The sequence below is a fragment of the Aegilops tauschii genome, chromosome 3, assembly GCF_002575655.3.
Source record: "Aegilops tauschii subsp. strangulata cultivar AL8/78 chromosome 3, Aet v6.0, whole genome shotgun sequence".
In the NCBI taxonomy this organism is placed as follows: domain Eukaryota; kingdom Viridiplantae; phylum Streptophyta; class Magnoliopsida; order Poales; family Poaceae; genus Aegilops; species Aegilops tauschii.
The window spans coordinates 365780537-365799867 of record NC_053037.3 but is presented as its reverse complement, the minus strand read 5'-3'; the positions used below and the strand labels follow the sequence as shown (position 1 = coordinate 365799867).

The window sequence follows — 19331 nt, the reverse complement described above, 5'->3', positions numbered from 1 at the left end:
TTCATGATTTGGTCGCACGGTTTAAATGATAAAATGTTTTAAGCGAATCTAAAAAAGCTCAAAACTCTCTGATTGTGATGTGAGAAACGCAACGATAAAAACAATTCATGATTTGGTCGCACGGTTTAAATGATAAAATGTTCTAAGCGAATCTAAAAAAGCTCAAAACTCTCTGATTGTGACGTGAGAAACGCAACGATAAAAACGATTCATGATTTGGTCGCACGGTTTAAATGATAAAATGTTTTAAGCGAATCTAAAAAAGCTCAAAACTCTCTGATTGTGACAAATGTCACACATACAATGCGCCACTTGTCATCACCAAAGAAGATGAGAATGAACTTTACAAAGGGGTACTCTTAACTATTGATTTTGAAAATATGGCAGGTTTGGGGTCTCCTCCTGCACGAGCACCACAGGCCACAAGAGGTAGCCGCACCCATACTTAGCAAGTGGACCGACCATTTCCCAGCCAGAAGGTGTGTGTCACCAGCGCACCACAAATGGAAGCAGCAGACGTCGTAGCAGCTTGAATCGAAGAGCAGCGCACCCTGCGTCCAGCCATTCGGCACCTGCACCGCGCCGCTCACAAACACCAGAACCCGTCGCTGCGGGAAATCTGAGTGAGTCCCATCCGGGGCCAAATGGTGTCATAATCTCGACAGCAACAAACGGTGACGACGAGCAACATAGCCCCTTCCGCGCGTTATCATTGGTTGGGTTCCTCACGCACTTTACGACCCAGTAAACCGCCTGCAACAGCATCGGTCAATCAGTCATCACCCCGTGCATCGCGATCTATTTATACTGAACGAGCTGCACGACAATGTCACCACTACCAAGAGCACGTTGCCATTCCACGGAACCAAACACCAGGGAGCAACTCGAGCCTAGGATCGATACGTACGCCTGATGGCATCGGCTCGCTCCGCGATGCTCCAGGCGCTGCTGCTCGCGGTGGCCCTCGCCGCGGCGCCGGGCGTCCTCTCGGACCCGCCGCCGCTCCAGGACTTCTGCGTAGCCGACCTCAAGGCCGCCACGGCGGTGGACGGGTTCCCCTGCAAGGCGCCGTCGACGGTGGTGGACGACGACTTCTTCTCCGACGCCATGGTCGCCGCGCCCAGAACCGACACCAACCCCTTCGGCGTCAACTCCACGCGCGCCACCGTGTCGGTCTTCCCGGGCCTCAACACGCTGGGCCTCTCCATCACGCGCACCGACCTCGCCGTGGGCGGCCTCAATCCGCCGCACTCGCACCCTCGCGGCTCGGAGCTCGTGCTGGTGCTCAAGGGCGAGGTCATGGTCGGGTTCACCTCGGCGACCAACCGGCTCTTCACCAAGGTGGTGAAGGAGAACGAGCTCTACGTCGTGCCCCGCGGCCTGCAGCACTACCAGCTCAACGTTGGCACCGGGGACGCCGTGTTCATGGCCATGTTCGACGCCCAGTCGCCGGGCCTGGTCACGCCGACGCTCGCGCTCTTCGCGACCGAGCCGGCCATGCCGATGGAGGTGCTCACCAAGACCTTCCTCATGGGCGAAGATGATGTCACCGCCATGAAATCCAAATTCGCCGGCTTCTGACACTGAATATTGGCGGGGGTTCAGCTGGTAATGCAATCCACTGCAGTATCCGTATTCGTTTCAAGAGCGTGCGTTTGTTGCTGTCTTTGTACCCGACTTGTGTGAGATCGTTTTGTGTCTCCGTGTGCACTCGCAAGAACAAGTTACGGTTGTGTTTTTAACTCCCTCCGATCCAATGCAAGTGTCGTAGTTTTGCATTTTAAACTGCAAGGTTGTGTCTCCGTATACATGACTATATTCACCAGGATGGCAAATGGGTGCATATCACAGTAGTACTGTGAACAGGATTACAAAAGATGCACTAGGATTCCAACTTTATTAGATTCTGAAACACGGAAACAAGTATGGGAGGGAGGAGTCAGGATGCCTCATTGGGCATTTGTCTAGGTCCTGACAAGTTACAACCTCCACGAGGTGAGCTAATTTAGAAACCAAAGTGGCGGCAGATGGCCACGTAGAAATTAAACTACAGCTTAGAAAGATACATCAGGGTCGCCTTGACAATGGCACGATTAGTAATCCCTGGTCCCGGGCTTGTACGTGCTGGTGTCCTTGGCGGTGACGTCGGTGCTGCCGTTGGTGCCGCCGCCCATTCCGATCGTGTTCATCACCGCGTCCTTCGCCCCCACCGCCGCGCCCTTCACCGTCTCCCCTGCCTGCACACAAAAAATCCACACAGGATCATCTTCAGAACGTCGGTTGCAAGATGAAATGATTAATTACTACGAGCAAGAATGTGACAATGTACCTGTACGAGGAGGCTGCCGGTCTTGTCCTTGCCGGCCACGGCGGTGTCCATGGCATACTGCGCTGCGGCGCCGGCCTTCTGCTTGGCGGCCTCGGCCGTCTGCCCGATGTAGCTCCCGGTCTGCTCGGTGCCGGCACGGGCCGTGTCGATGGTGTACTGGGCGGCGCCGGCCGCCTTCTGCTTGGCGGCCTCGGCCGTCTGGGCGATGTAGCTCCCGGTCTGCTGCGCGGTGTCGGCCGCGTTGTCCTTGGCCTCGTAGCCCTTCTCCTTGGTGGCCTCCGCGGCGCCGCGGCCCTTGTCCATGGCGCGGCCAGTGGCGTCCGACGCCGCGTCCTTGGCCTCGTACGCCTTCTCCTTGGTCGCCTCCTTGGCGTCGCCGCCCCTGCCCATGGCGCGGCCCGCGGCGTCGGACGCCGTGTCCTTGGCCTCCCTCGCCTTGTCCTGCGCCGCGCCCACGACGTACCCCGTCTTCTCCTGCAACGCACGCACCAAAACCACAGTTTGAGTGCATGTCAAAACCGACACGCCGGCAGGGCGGAGCAGGCACGAAACTGACCTCGGCGCGGGCCTTGGCCTCCCCGGCGTGGTAGCTAGCCTGATCCTGACGAGAAGCCATGTCTTCGCAAGAAGTGTATAGAAACAAAAACTGGATAGGGCTCGAAAAGTGTACAACGTAGGTTGATTTTGGAAGTTGGCGATGCTGGATGCTTTGCTGTTGTGATGAGCAGCTTGATCGGCTGGTGTCTTTATAGCGGTTGAGCTGGGAGAGATGCCGGGGCACGTGGCGCGCAGGCGCATGTAGATGGGCGCCACGTTGGTAGGACACGCGTTGTGTAGAGCGGGGAGTTCCCAGGTGTCCGCATTTGCTTGGTTCAAACTGATGCAGCGGGAGAAAAGAATTGCGAAAAACACGAAGGAAGGAGGACACGGTGGGTAATGGACTCGTGCATCGAGGTGAGTAGGTGCGCGTGATATGCTGCCCAACGCTCTTGAATGGTGGTGATGGGCTCGATAACTTTTACGCGGCTGCGAATTCGCCACATCGAGCCCTTTTCTTCCTTCACTCCACTGGGTGGTCGGTGGCTCGTATGTGGTCTTCTTGGGCTTCGTACCAGCCTTTGCAGTGCCCTGTAAAATAGCATCAGGCCTCTTTTAGTTGGTAGAAATCTTGTAGAAATTCATAATACTCCCTCCGTTTTATTTATTCTGTATATCAGATTGACTGAAGTCAAACTTCATAAAGTTTGACCAAGCTTATAGAAAAAAAATATAAACATTTACTGTAACAAATCTATATGATGCGAAAGTACATTCAATAATAAATCTAATAGTATTGATTTGTTATTGTATATGTTAATATTTTTGTTTATAAACTTGGTCAAAGTTTATAAAGCTTGACTTTGATCAAAACTAATATGCGGACTAAATAAAAACGGAGGGAGTATAGAATTTTCAAAGAGAAAAAATATTATGAATCACTTTAGTTTAAAGCAATAGATTTCTATTCTATATAGGATAGGAGGAACCAATTCACATTTTTAAAGAAGCCTACACTCAATTAGACCTTAAATTTCTCTTTTTCGCTAAGACCTACTTGAACATCCAAATGCTCTAAAATTTGGCACGGTCATCACGCACTCAGCCAGCTTTCACCACAAAAAAATTCAAACTTTTTTGAATTTATTTAATATTTTTAACTTTTTTTGTTCACACCCGAGCTCATCTGAGCCTAGGAGCTAAAACGCGCTCTCGGAAGATAATAGCTAACCGCCTGAAGGTAGTGTTACCTGATATTATTTTTGAGGAACAGTCAACTTGTTGGGAAACGTAGCATGCAATTTTAAAAAAATTCCTACGTCACGCAAGATCTATCCAGGAGATGCATAGCAACGAGAGGGGAGAGTGTGTCCACGTACCCTCGTAGACCGAAAGCGGAAGCGTTAGGTTAACGCGGTTGATGTAGTCGAACATCTGCGCGATCCAACCGATCCAAGTACCGAACGTACGGCACCTCCGTGTTCAGCCCACGTTCAGCTCGATGACATCCCTCGAACTCTTGATCCAGTAGAGGGTCGAGGGAGAGTTCCGTCAGCACGACGGCGTGGTGACGGTGATAGTGATGTGATCAGTGCAAGGCTTCGCCTAAGCACTACGACGCTATGACTGGAGGAGTAAACTGTGGAGGGGGGCACCGCACACGGCTAAGAGAATTCTTGGTGTGCCTTTGGGGTGCCCCGCCCCCGTATATAAAGGAGAGGGGGAGGAGGTGGCCGGCCAGGAGGAGGCGCGCCAAGGGGGGAGTCCTACTAGGACTCCACTCCTAGTAGGATTCGGCCCCCCTTCCTTCCAACGAAGGGGGGAAAGGGGAAAGAGGGGAGAGGAAGAAGGAAAGGGGGGCCGCGCCCCCACCCCTTGTCCAATTTGGATTGGGCAAAGGGGGGCGCGCGCCACCTCCCGTGGCCTGCCTCCTCTTCTCCTCTATGGCCCATGAGGCCGATTAACTTTCCCGGGGGTTCCGATAACCTCCCGGCACTCCAAAAATCTCCGAAGCTCTTCGGAACCATTCCGGTGTCCGTATATAACCTTCCAATATATGAATTTTTACCTCTCGACCATTTCGAGACTCCTCGTCATGTCCATGATCTCATCCGGGACTCCGAACAACATGGTCATCAAATCACATAACTCATATAATACAAAATCGTCATCGAACGTTAAGCGTGCGGACCTACGGGTTCGAGAACTATGTAGACATGAACGAGACACCTCTCCGGTCAATAACCAACAACGGAACCTGGATGCTCATATTGGTTCCCACATATTCTACGAAGATCTTTATTGGTCGTACCGTAATATCAACATACGTTATTCCCTTTGTCATCGGTATGTTACTTGCTCGAGATTCGATCCTCGGTATCTTCATACCTAGTTCAATCTCGTTACCGGCAAGTCACTTTACTCGTTCCGTAATGCATCATCCCGCAACTAACTCATTAGTCACATTGCTTGCAAGGCTTATTATGATGTGCATTGCCGAGAGGGCCCAAAGGTACCTCTCCGATACTCGGAGTGACAAATCCTAGTCTCGATCTATGCCAGCCCAACAAACACCTTCGGAGATACCTGTAGAGCATCTTTATAATCACCCAGTTACGTTGTGACGTTTGATAGCACACAAGGCATTCCTCCGGTATCCGGGAGTTGCATAATCTCATAGTCAAAGGAATATGTATATGACATGAAGAAAGCTATAGCAATAAAAATGAACAATCATTATGCTAAGCTAACGGATGGTTCTTGTCCATCACATCATTCTCCTAATGATGTGATCCCGTTCATCAAATGACAACACATGTCTATGGTTAGGAAACTTAACCATCTTTGATTAACGAGCTAGTCTAGTAGAGGCTTACTAGGGACACGGTGTTTTTGCTATGTATCCACACATGTATCAAGTTTTCGGTTAATACAATTCTAGCATGAATAATAAACATTTATCATGATATAAGGAAATATAAAATAACAACTTTATTATTGCCTCTAGGGCATATTTCCTTCAGTCTCCCACTTGCACTAGAGTCAATAATCTAGTTCACATCGCCATGTGATTTAACACCAATAGTTCACATCACCATGTGATTAACACCCATAGTTCACATTGCCATGTGACCAACACCCAAAGGGTTTACTAGAGTCAATAATCTAGTTCACATCACCATGTGATTAATACATAAAGAGTACTAAGGTGTGATCATGTTTTGCTTGTGAGAGAAGTTCAGTCAACGGGTCTGCCACATTTAGATCCGTATGTATTTTGCAAATTTATATGTCTACAATGCTCTGCATGGAGCTACTCTAGCTAATTGCTCCTACTTTCAATATGTATCCAGATTGAGACTCGGAGTCATCCAGATCAGTGTTAAAGCTTGCATCGACGTAACTCTTTACGATGAACTCTTTACCACCTCCATAACCGAGAAATATTTCCTTAGTCCTCTAAGGATAATTTTGACCGTTGTCCAGTGATCTACTCCTGGATCACTATTGTATCCCTTTGCCAAACTCATGGCAAGGTACACAATAGGTCTGATATACAGCATGTCATACTTTATAGAACCTATGGCTGAGGCATAGGGAATGACTTTCATTCTCTCTCTATCTTCTGCCGTGGTCGGGTTTTGAGTATTACTCAACTTCATACCTTACAACTCAGGCAAGAACTCCTTCTTTGACTGATCCATTTTGAACTCCTTCAAAATCTTATCAAGGTATGTACTCATCGAAAGTCTTATCAAGCGTCTTGATCTATCTTTATAGATCTTGATGCCCAATATGTAAGTAGCTTCACCAAGGTCTTTCTTTGAAAAAACTCCTTTCAAACACTCCTTTATGCTTTCCAAAAAATTCTACATCATTTCCGATCAACAATATGTCATTCACATATACTTATCAGAAAGGCTGTAGTGCTCCCACTCACTTTCTTGTAAATACAGGCTTCACCACAAGTCTGTATAAAACTATATGCTTTGATCAACTCATCAAAGCGTATATTCCAACTCCGAGATGCTTGCACCAGTCCATAGGTGGATCGCTGGAGCTTGCACACTTTGTTAGCACCTTTAGGATTGAGAAAACCTTCTGGTTGCATCATATACAACTCTTATTTAATAAATCCATTAAGGAATGCAGTTTTGACATCCATTTGCCAGATTTCATAAAATGCGGCAATTGCTAACATGATTCGGACAGACTTTAAGCATCGATACGAGTAAGAAAAATCTCATCGTACAACACCTTGAACTTGTCGAAAACCTTTTTGCGACAATTCGAGCTTTGTAGATAGTAACACTACTATCAGCGTCCGTCTTCCTCTTGAAGATCCATTTATTCTCAATGGCTCCCTGATCATCGGGCAAGTCAATCAAAGTCCATACTTTGTTCTCATAAATGGATCCTATCTTAGATTTCATGGCCTCAAGCCATTTATCGGAATCTGGGCTCATCATCGCTTCCTCATAGTTCGTAGGTTCGTCATGGTCTAGTAACATGACTTCCACAACAGGATTACCGTACCACTCTGGTGTGGAACGTGCTCTGGTTGACCTACGAGGTTCGGTAGTAACTTTATCCGAAGTTTAATGATCATTATCAGTAGCTTCCTCACTAGTTGGTGCAGGCATCACAGGAACGGTTTTCTGTGATGAGCTACTTTCCAATTAAAGATAAGGTACAATTACCTCATCAAGTTCTACTTTCCTCCCACTCACTTCTTTCGAGAGAAACTCCTTCTCTAGAAAGGATTCATTCTTAGCAACGAATATCTTGCCTTCGGATCTGTGATAGAAGGTGTACCCAACAGTCTCATTTGGGTATCCTATAAAGACGCATTTCTCCAATTTGGGTTCGAGCTTATCAGGTTGAAGCTTTTTCACATAAGCATTGCAGCCCCAAACTTTAAGAAACGACAGTTTAGGTTTCTTGCCAAACCACAGTTCATATGGTGTCGTCTCAATAGATTTATATGGTGCCCTATTTAGCGTGAATGCAGTTGTCTCTAAAGCATAACCCCAAAATGATAGCGGTAAATCGGTAAGAGACATCATAGATGCACCATATCTTAAAGTACGGTTACGGCGTTCAGACACACCATTACGCTGTGGTGTTCTAGGTGGCTTGAGTTGAAAACTATTCCACATTGTTTCAAATGAAGACCAAACTCATAACTCAAATATTCTCCTCCACGATCAGATCGTAGAAACTTTATTTTCTTGTTACGATGATTTTCCACTTCACTCTGAAATTCTTTGAACCTTTCAAATGTTTCAGACTTATGTTTCATTAAGTAGATATACCCATATCTCCTTAAAATGATAGTGGTAAATCGGTAAGAGACATCATAAATCGCACCATATCTAATAAAGAACAGTTACGACGTTCGGACACACCATTATGCTATGGTGTTCCAGGTGGCATGAGTTTGTGAAACTACTCCACATTATTTTAATTGAAGGCCAAACTCGTAACTCAAATATTCGCCTCAGCGATCAGATCGTAGAAACTTTATTTTCTTGTTACGCTGATTCTCCACTTCACTCTTAAATTCTTTGAACTTTTCAAATGTTTCAGACTTGTGTTTCATCAAGTAGATATACCCATATCTGCTCAAATCATCCGTGAAGGTTAGAAAATAACGATACCCGCCGCGAGCCTCAACACTCATCGGACCGCATACATCTGTATTATTATTTCCAATAAGTCAGTGGCTCGCTCCATTGTTCCGGAGAACGGAGTCTTAGTCATCTTGACCATGAGGCATGGTTCGCAAGCATCAAGTGATTCCAAAAGCCCATCAGCATGGAGTTTCTTCATGCGCTTTACACCAATATGACCTAAACGGCAGTGCCACAAATAAGTTGCACTATCATTATTAACTTTGCATCTTTTGGCTTCAATATTATGAATATGTGTGTCACTACAATCGAGATTCAACAAAAATATACCACTCATCAAGGTTGCATGACCATAAAAGATATTACTCATATAAATAGAACAACCATTATTCTTTGATTTAAATGAATAATCGTCTCGCATCAAACAAGATCCAGATATAATGTTCATGCTCAACGCTGGCACCAAATAACAATTATTTAGGTCTAAAACTAATCCCTAAGGTAGATGTAGAGGTAGCGTGCCGACGGCAATCACATCAACTTTGGAAACATTTCCCACGCGCATCGTCACCTCGTCCTTAGCCAATCTTCGTTTAATTCGTAGCCCCTGTTTCGAGTTGCAAATATGAGCAACAGAACCAGTATCAAATACCCAGGCCCTACTACGAGCATTAGTAAGGTACACATCAATAACATGTATATCAAATATACCTTTCACTTTGCCATCCTTCTTATCCGCCAAATACTTGGGGCAGTTCCGCTTCCAGTGACCAGTCCCTTTGCAGTAGAAGCACTCAGTTTCAGGCTTAGGTCCAGACTTGGGCTTCTTCCCAGGAGTGGCAACCTGCTTTCCATTCTTTCTTGAAGTTCCCTTTCTTTTCCTTTGCCCTTTTTCTTGAAACTAGTGGTCTTGTTAACCATCAACACTTGATGCTCCTTCTTGATTTCTACCTCCGCGGCCTTTAGCATCGCGAAGAGCTCGGGAATTGTCTTTTCCATCCCTTGCATATTATAGTTCATCACGAAGTTCCAGTAACTTGGTGATAGTGACTAGAGAACTATGTCAATCACTATCTTATCTGGAAGACTAGCTCCCACTTGATTTAAGTGATTGTAGTACTCAGACATTCTGAGCACATGCTCACTGGTTGAGCTATTCTCCTCCATCTTGTAGGCAAAGTACTTTTCAGAGGTCTCATACCTCTCGACTCGGGCATGAGTCTGAAATACCAATTTGAGCTCTTGGAACATCTGATATGCTCCGTGGCGTTCAAAATGTTTTTGAAGTCCCGGTTCTAAGCCGTAAAGCATGGCGCACTAAACTATCAACTAGTTATCATTCCGAGCTTGCCAAACGTTCATAACGTCTGCATCTGCTCCTGCAATAGGTCCGTCACTAATAACCCACAAGTATAGGGGATCAGTTGTAGCCTCTTTCGATAAGTAAGAGTGTCGAACCCAATGAGGAGCTAAAGGTAGAACAAATATTCCCTCAAGTTCTATCGACCACCGATACAACTCTACGCACGCTTGACATTCGCTTTACCTAGAACAAGTATGAAACTAGAAGTACTTTGTAGGTGTTGTTTGATAGGTTTGCAAGAAAATAAAGAGCGCGTAAATAAAATCTAGGGGTTGTTTAGATAAAGACACAACTAAGTTAGTTTTAGTAGAGAGCTTGTTGTCACGAGAAAGTTATTTGTCCCTAGGCAATCGATAACTAGACTGGTAATCACTATTGCAATTTTATATGAGGGAGAGGCATAAGCTAACATACTTTCTCTTCTTGGATCATATGCACTTATGATTGGAACTCTAGCAAGCATCCGCAACTACTAAAGATCATTAAGGTAAAACCCAACCATAGCATTAAAGCATCAAGTCCTCTTTATCCCATACGCAAACAACCTACTTACTCGGGTTTGTGCATCTGTCACTCACGCCACCCACCATAAGCAAATCATGAACATATTGCAAACCCTACAGCGGGGATCCCTCACGCTTGCGCGACACGGAGCGCACAATAGGACATCACCAATAATAAAACATGCAACTCAAACCAATCACGATCATCAATTAACCCATAGGACAAAACGGATCTACTCAAACATCATAGGATAGCCATACATCATTGGGAAATAATATATAGCGTTGAGCACCTTGTTTAATTAGATATTACAGCGGGTAAAAGAGGGGTTACACCACTGCATAGAGGGGGGAAGAGTTGGTGATGAGGGCGGTGAAGTTGTTGGTGTAGATTGCGGTGATGATGATGGCCCCGGCGGCGTTCCGGTGCCACCGGAAGAGAGGGGGAGAGGGCCCCCCTTCTTCTTCTTCCTTGACCTTCTCCCTAGATGGGAGAAGGGTTTCCCCTCTGGTCCTTGGTCTCCATGGCACGGGAGGGGCGAGAGCCCCTCCGAGATTGGATCTGTCTCTCTGTCTCTCTCTGTTTCTGCGCTCTCAGATCTGGCCTTTCACCGTTTCTTTTATAACCGGAGATCCGTAACTCCGATTGGGCTGAATTTTGGACAGGATCTCTATCCAAAAATTAGCTTTCTTGCGGCGAAAGAAGGGCTCCAACCGCCTTACGGGGTGGCCACGAGGGTCCAGGGCGCGCCCCCTGCCTCGTGGCCCCCTCGGGCATCGTCTCGCGTTGATTCTTCTTCCCAAAAATCATAAATATTCCAAAAAAAAATCTCCGTCAGTTTTTATCCCGTTTGGACTTCGTTTGATATGGGTTTTCTGCGAAACAAAAAACATGCAACAGAAAGGAACTGGCACTAGGCACTCGATCAATATGTTAGTCCCAAAAATAGTATAAAAAGTTGCCAAAAGTATATGAAAGTTGTATAATATTGGCATGGAACAATAAAAATTATAGATAGGACGCAGACGTATCAGTCACCTAGCGGTGCATCAAGGGCATAATTCTTCTGTGCAGCAACGAGGATAATCCTCAGATCACGGACCCAGTCCGCATCATTGCTACTATCATCTTTCAACTTATTTTTCTCTAGGAACATATCAAAAATAAACGGGGAGCTACATCGCAAGCTATTGATCTACAACATAGATATGCAAATACTATCAGGACTAAGTTCATGATAAATTAAGTTCAATTAATCATATTACTTAAGAGCTCCCACTTAGATAGACATCCCTCGAGTCATTTAAATGATCACGTGATCCATATCAACTAAACCATGTCCGATCATCACATGAGATGGAGTAGTCTTCAATGGTGAACATCTCTATGTTGATCATATCTACTATATGATTCACATTCGACCTTTCGGTCTCCAGTGTTCCGAGGCCATGTCTGTACATGCTAGGCTCGTCAAGTTTAACCTGAGTATTCCGCATGTGCAAAACTGTCTTGCACCCGTTGTATGTGAACGTAGATCCTATCACACCCGATCATCACGTGGTGTCTCAGCACGAAGAACTTTCGCAACGGTGCATACTGAGGGAGAACACTTATACCTTGAAATTTAGTTAAGGGATCATCTTATAATGCTACTGCCGTACTAAGCAAAATAAGATGCATAAAAGATAAGCATCACATCAAAATATGTGACATGATATGGCCATCATCATCATCTTGTGCTTTTGATCTCCATCTCCAAAGCATCATCTGTTGGGAAACGCGGTATTTCAAAAATTTTACCTACGATCACGCAAGATCTATCTAGGAGATGCATAGCAACGAGCGGGGAGAGTGTGTCCACGTACCCTCGTAGACTGAAAGCGGAAGCGTTTAGTAATGCGGTTGATGTAGTCGAACATCTTCGCGATCCAACCGATCCAAGCACCGAACGTACGGCACCTCCGCGTTCAGCACACGTTTAGCTCGGTGACGTCCCTCGGGCTCTTCATCCAATTGAGGACGAGGGAGAGTTTTGTCAGCACGACGGCATGGCGACGATGATGATGAAGTTACCGGCGCAGGGCTTCGCCTAAGCAGTACGCCGATATGAGCGAGGTGTGTAACTGTGGAGGGGGGCACCGCACACGGTTAAGAGAAACTTGTGTGTCTTTGGGGTGCCCCCTGCCCTCGTATATAAAGGAGGGAGGAGGAGGCCGACGGCCAGGGAGGAGGCGTGCCATAGGGGAGTCCAACTAGGATTCCCAATCCTAGTTGGAGTCCCCCTTCCTTTTCCAAGAGGGAGAGTGAGGGAAGGAGGAAGAGGGGAGAAGGAAAGAGGGGGCAGCGCCCCCTCCCTAGTCCAATTCGGACTGACCATGGGGGGCACAGCCTCCCTTGTGGCCCTCCTCTCCTTTCCACTAAGGCCCATGAACTTCCCGCGGGGGGGGGGGGGGGGGGGGTTCCGGTAACCCCCGGTACTCCGAAACTCATCCGAAACAACCCGAACCATTCCGATGTCCGAATGTAACCTTCCAATATATGAATCTTTATGTCTCAACCGTTTCGAGACTCCTCGTCATGTCTATGATCTCATCCGGGACTCCGAACAAACTTCGGTCATCAAATCACATAACTCATAATATAAATCTTCATCGAACGTTAAGCGTGCGGACCCTACGGGTTCAAGAACTATGTAGACATGACCGAGACACATCTCTTGTCAATAAACAATAGCGGAACCTGGATGCTCATATTGGCTCCTACATATTCTACGAAGATCTTTATCGGTCAAACAACATAACAACATACGTTGTTCCCTTTGTCATCGGTATGTTACTTGCCCGAGATTCGATCGTCGGTATCACCATACCTAGTTCAATCTCGTTACCGGCAAGTCTCTTTACTCGTTCCGTAATGCATCATCCTACAACTAACTCATTAGTCACATTGCTTGCAAGGCTTATAGTGATGAGCATTACCGAGAGGGCCCAGAGATACCTCTCCGAAACACGGAGTGACAAATCCTAATCTCGATCTATGCCAACTCAACAAGCACCATCGGAGACACCTGTAGAGCATCTTTATAATCACCCATTTACGTTGTGACGTTTGATACCACATAAGGCGTTCCTCCGGTATTCGGGAGTTGCATAATCTCATAGTCAGAGGAACATGTATAAGTCATGATGAAAGCAATAGCAATAAACTAAACGATCATTAATGCTAAGCTAACGGATGGGTCTTGTCCATCACATCATTCTCTAATGATGTGATCCCGTTCATCAAATGACAACACATGTCTATGGTCAGGAAACTTAACCATCTTTGATTAACGAGCTAGTCTAGTAGAGGCATACTTGGGACACTCTGATTGTCTATGTATTAACACATGTACTAAGTTTCCGGTTAATACAATTATAGCATGAATAATAAACATTTATCATGATATAAGGAAATATAAATAACAACTTTATTATTGCCTCTAGGGCATATTTCCTTCAGTCCCCCACTTGCACTAGAGTCAATAATCTAGATTACATAGTAATGTTTCTAACACCCATGGAGTCTTGGTGCTGATCATGTTTTGCTCGTGGAAGAGGCTTAGTCAACGGGTCTGCAATATTCAGATGCATATGTATTTTGCAAACTTCTATGTCACCCTCCTTGACTAGATCGTGGATGGAATTGAAGCATCTCTTGATGTGCTTGGTTCTCTTATGAAATATGGATTCCTTTGCCAAGGCTATTGCTCCAGTATTGTCACAAAAGATTTTCATTGGACCCGATGCACTAGGTATGACACCTAGATCGGATATGAACTCCTTCATCCAGACTCCTTCATTTGCTGCTTCCGAAGCAGCTATGTACTCCGCTTCACATGTAGATCCCACCATGACGCTCTGTTTGGAACTGCATCAACTGACAGCTCCACCATTCAATATAAATACGTATCCGGTTTGTGACTAAGAGTCATCCGGATCAGAGTCAAAGCTTGCATCGACGTAACCATTTACGACGAGCTCTTTGTCTCCTCCATAAACGAGAAACATATCCTTAGTCCTTTTCAGGTATTTTAGGATGTTCTTGACCGCTGTCCAGTGATCCACTCCTGGATTACTTTGGTACCTCCCTTCTAAACTAATAGCAAGGCACACATCAGGTCTGGTACACAGCATTGCATACATGATAGAACCTATGGTTGAGGCATAGGGAATGACTTTCATTTTCTCTCTATCTTCTGCAGTGGTCGGGCATTGAGTTTGACTCAACTTCAAACCTTGTAACATAGGCAAGAACCCTTTCTTTGACTGATCCATTTTGAACTTCTTCAAAACTTTATCAAGGTATGTGCTTTGTGAAAGTCCAATTAAGCGTCTTGATCTATCTCTATATATCTTGCTGACCAATATATAAGCAACTTCATCGAGGTCTTTCATTGAAAAATTCTTATTCAAGTATCCTTTTATGCTATTCAGAAATTCAGTATCATTCCCGATCAACAATATGTCATCCACATATAATATCAGAAATGCTACAGAGCTCCCACTCACTTTCTTGTAAATACAGGCTTCTCCAAAAGTCTGTATAAGACCATATGCTTTGATCAGACTATCAAAGCGTATATTCCAACTCCGAGAGGCTTGCACCAGTCCATAAATGGATCGCTGGAGCTTGCACACTTTGTTAGCACCTTTTGGATCGACAAAACCTTCTGGTTGCATCATATACAACTCTTCTTTAAGGTATCCATTAAGAAATGCAGTTTTCACATCCATTTGCCAAATTTCATAATCATAAAATGCGACAATTGCTAACATGATTCGGACAGACTTAAGCATCGCTACGGGTGAGAAGGTCTCATCGTAGTCAACTCCTTGAACTTGTCGAAAACCTTTCGCAACAAGTCGAGCTTTGTAGACAGTAACATTACCGTCAGCGTCAGTCTTCTTCTTGAAGATCCATTTATTCTCTATTGCTTGCCGATCATCGGGCAAGTCAACCAAAGTCCACACTTTGTTCTCATACATGGATCCCATCTCAGATTTCATGGCCTCAAGGCATTTCATGAAATCTGGGCTCATCATCGCTTCCTCATAGTTCGTAGGATCCTCATGGTCTAGTAACATGACTTCCACAATAGGATTACCGTACCACTTTGGTGCGGATCTTCCTCTGGTTGACCTACGAGGTTCGGTAGTAACTCGATTTGAAGCTTCATGATCATCATCATTAGCTTCCTCACTGATTTGTGTAGGAATCACTAGAGCTGATTTCTGTGATGAACTACTTTCCAATAAGGGAGCAGGTACAATTACCTCATCAAGTTCTACTTTCCTCCCGCTCACTTCTTTCGAGAGAAACTCCTTCTCTAGAAAGGATCAATTCTTAGCAACGAATATCTTGCCTTCGGATCTGTGATAGAAGGTGTACCCAACAGTCTCCTTTGGGTATCCTATGAAGACACATTTCTCTGATTTGGGTTCGAGCTTATCAGGTTGAAGCTTTTTCACATAAGCATCGCAGCCCCAAACTTTAAGAAATGACTACTTGGGTTTCTTGCCAAACCACAGTTCATGTGGTGTCGTCTCAACGAATTTACATGGTGCCCTATTTAACGTGAATGCAGCCGTCTCTAAAGCATAACCCAAAACGATTGCGGTAAATCAGTAAGAGACATCATAGATCGTAACATATCTAATAAAGTACGGTTACGATGTTCGGGCACACCATTTCGCTGTGGTGTTCCAGGTGGCGTGAGCTGTGAAACTATTCCAAATGAAGACCAAACTCATAACTCAAACATTCACCTCCACGATCAGATCGTAGAAACTTTATTTTCTTGTTACAATGATTTTCCACTTCACTCTGAAATTCTTTAGACTTTTCAAATGTTCCAGACTTATGTTTCATCAAGTAGGCATACCCATATCTCCTCAAATCATCTGTGAAGGTTAGAAAATAACGATACCCGCCGCGAGCCTCAACACTCATTGGACCGCATACATCAGTATGTATTATTTCCAACAAGTTTGTTCCTCGCTCCGTTGTTCTGGAGAACGGAGTCTTAGTCATCTTGCTCATGAGGCATGGTTCGCAAGCATCAAGTGATTCATAATCAAGTGATTCCAAAAGCCCATCAGCATGGAGTTTCTTCATGCGCTTTACACTAGTATGACCTAAATGGCAGTGCCACAAATAAGTTGCACTATCATTATTAAACTTATATCTTTTGGCTTCAATACTATGAATGTGTATCACTACTATCGAGATTCAACAAAAATAGACCACTCATCAAGGGTGCATGACCATAAAAGATATTACTCATATAAATAGAACAACCATTATTCTCTGATTTAAATGAATAACCGTCTCGCATCAAACAAGATCCAGATATAATGTTCATGCTTAAAGCTGGCACCAAATAACAATTTTCAGGTCTAAAACTAATCCCGAAGGTAGATGTAGAGGTAGCGTGCCGACGGCGATCACATCGACTTTGAAACCATTTCCCACATGCATCGTCACCTTGCCCTTAGCCAATCTTCGCTTAATCTGTAGCCCCTGTTTCGAGTTGCAAATATGAGCAACAGAACCAGTATCAAATACCCAGGCGCTACTATGATCATTAGTAAGGTACACATCAATAACATGTATATCAAATATACCTTTCACTTTGCCATCCTTCTTATCCGCCAAATACTTGGGGCAGTTCCGCTTCCAGTGACCAGTCCCTTTGCAGTAGAAGCACTCAGTCACAGGCTTAGGTCCAGACTTGGGCTTCTTCACTTGAGCAGCAACTTGCTTGCCGTTCTTCTTGAAGTTCCCCTTCTTCCCTTTGCCCCTTTTCTTGAAACTAGTGGTCTTGTTAACCATCAACACTTGGTGCTCCTTCTTGATTTCTACCTCCGTAGCCTTTAGCATTGCGAAGAGCTTGGGAATTGTCTTATCCATCCCTTGCATATTATAGTTCATCACGAAGCTTTTGTGGCTTGGTGGTAGTTATTGAAGAACAATGTCAATGACACTATCAACAGGAAGATTAACTCCCAGTTGAGTCAAGTGGTTGTGGTACCCACACATTCTGAGTATATGTTCACTGATAGAACAATTCTCCTCCATTTTGCAGCTGTAGAACTTATTGGAGACTTCATATCTCTCAATCCGGGCATTTGCTTGAAATATTAACTTCAACTCCTGGAACATCTCATATGCTCTGTGACGTTCAGAACGTCGTTGAAGTCCCGGTTCTAAGTCGTAAAGCATGGCACACTGAACTATCGAGTAGTCATCAGCTTTGCTCTGACAGACGTTCATAACATCTGAAGTTGCTCCTGCAGCGGGTCTTGCACCTAGTGGTGCTTCCAGGACGTAATTCTTCTGTGCAGCAATGAGGATAATCCTCAAGTTACGGACCCAGTCAGTGTAGTTGCTACCATCATCTTTCAACTTAGCTTTCTCTAGGAACACGTTAAAATTCAAAGGAACGGTAGCACGGGCCATTGATCTACAATAGCATAGACATGCAAAATACTATCAGGTACTAAGTTCATGATAAATTAAAGTTCAATTAATCATATTACTTAAGAACTCCCACTTAGATAGACATCCCTCTAGTCATCTAAATGATCACGTGATCCAAATCAACTAAACCATGTCCGATCATCACGTGAGATGGAGTAGCTTTCAATGGTGAACATCACTATGTTGATCATATCTACTATATGATTCACACTCGACCTTTCGGTCTCAGTGTTCCAAGGCCATATCTGCATATGCTAGGCTCGTCAAGTTTAACTCGAGTATTCTGCGTGTGCAAAACTGTCTTGCACCCGTTGTATGTGAACGTAGAGCTTATCACACCCGATCATCACGTGGTGTCTCGGCACGACGAACTGTAGCAACGGTGCATACTCAGGGAGAACACTTGTACCTTGAAATTTAGTGAGAGATCATCTTATAATGTGCTACCTCTTGACCATATGTGTTGGTTTTCCCTTGAAGAGGAAAGGGTGATGCAGCAAAGTAGCGTAAGTATTTCCCTCGGTTTTTGAGAACCAAGGTATCAATCCAGTAGGAGACTACACGCAAGTCCCTAGTACCTGCACAAACAATCAAGAACCTTGCAACCAACGCGATAAAGGGGTTGTCAATCCCTTCACGGCCACTTGCAAAAGTGAGATCTGATAAAGATAATAAGATAAATATTTTTGGTATTTTTGTTGTATAGATTGGAAAGTAAAGATTGCAAAATAAACAATGATAGAAATTGCTAGTTGATAGGAAAATAATATGATGGAAAATAGACCCGGGGGCCATAGGTTTCACTAGTGGCTTCTCTCAAGATTGCATATTTTATGGTGGGTGAACAAATTACTGTCGAGCAATTGATAGAAAAGCGCATAGTTATGAGAATATCTAGGCATGATCATGAACATAGGCATCACGTCCGTGACAAGTAGACCGAAATGATTCTGCATCTACTACTATTACTCCACACATCGACCGCTATCCAGCATGCATCTAGAGTATTAAGTTCATAAGAACAGAGTAACGCATTAGGCAAGATGACATGATGTAGAGGGATAAACTCAAGCAATATGATATAAACCCCATATTTTTATCCTCGATGGCAAGAATACAATACGTGTCATTTCCCTTTCTGACACTGGGATCAAGCACCGCAAGATTGAACCCAAAGCTAAGCACTTCTCCCATTGCAAGAAAGATCAATCTAGTAGGCCAAACCAAACTGATAATTCGAAGAGACTTGCAAAGACATTAAATCATGCATATAAGAATTCAGAGAATAATCAAATATTGTTCATAGATAATCTTGATCATAAACCCACAATTCATCGGATCTCGACAAACACACCGCAAAAAGAATTACATCGAATAGATCTCCAAGAAGATCGAGGAGAACTTTGTATTGAGATCCAAAGAGAGAGAAGAAGCCATCTACCTA

The 19331-nt window shown here is 44.7% G+C and overlaps 2 protein-coding genes across 2 annotated transcripts; one reads left to right on the top strand and one right to left on the bottom strand.

Moving 5' to 3' along the window:
* Nucleotides 1-813: 813 nt before the first annotated feature.
* Nucleotides 814-1785, top strand: LOC109760567 (germin-like protein 1-2). The gene has a single exon (XM_020319378.4). It carries the CDS (start codon nt 913-915, stop codon nt 1579-1581), a length of 669 nt encoding a protein of 222 aa, XP_020174967.1. The 5' UTR covers nt 814-912; the 3' UTR covers nt 1582-1785.
* Nucleotides 1786-1868: 83 nt separating this feature from the next.
* Nucleotides 1869-3066, bottom strand: LOC109760562 (uncharacterized). Its single transcript, XM_020319373.3, has 3 exons — nt 2886-3066; nt 2330-2803; nt 1869-2237 (listed from the first exon to the last, which is right to left on the bottom strand). The coding sequence occupies exons 1-3, from the start codon at nt 2943-2945 to the stop codon at nt 2094-2096; spliced, it is 678 nt and encodes a 225-aa protein (XP_020174962.1). The 5' UTR covers nt 2946-3066; the 3' UTR covers nt 1869-2093.
* Between the last annotated feature and the right edge of the window lie 16265 nt (nt 3067-19331).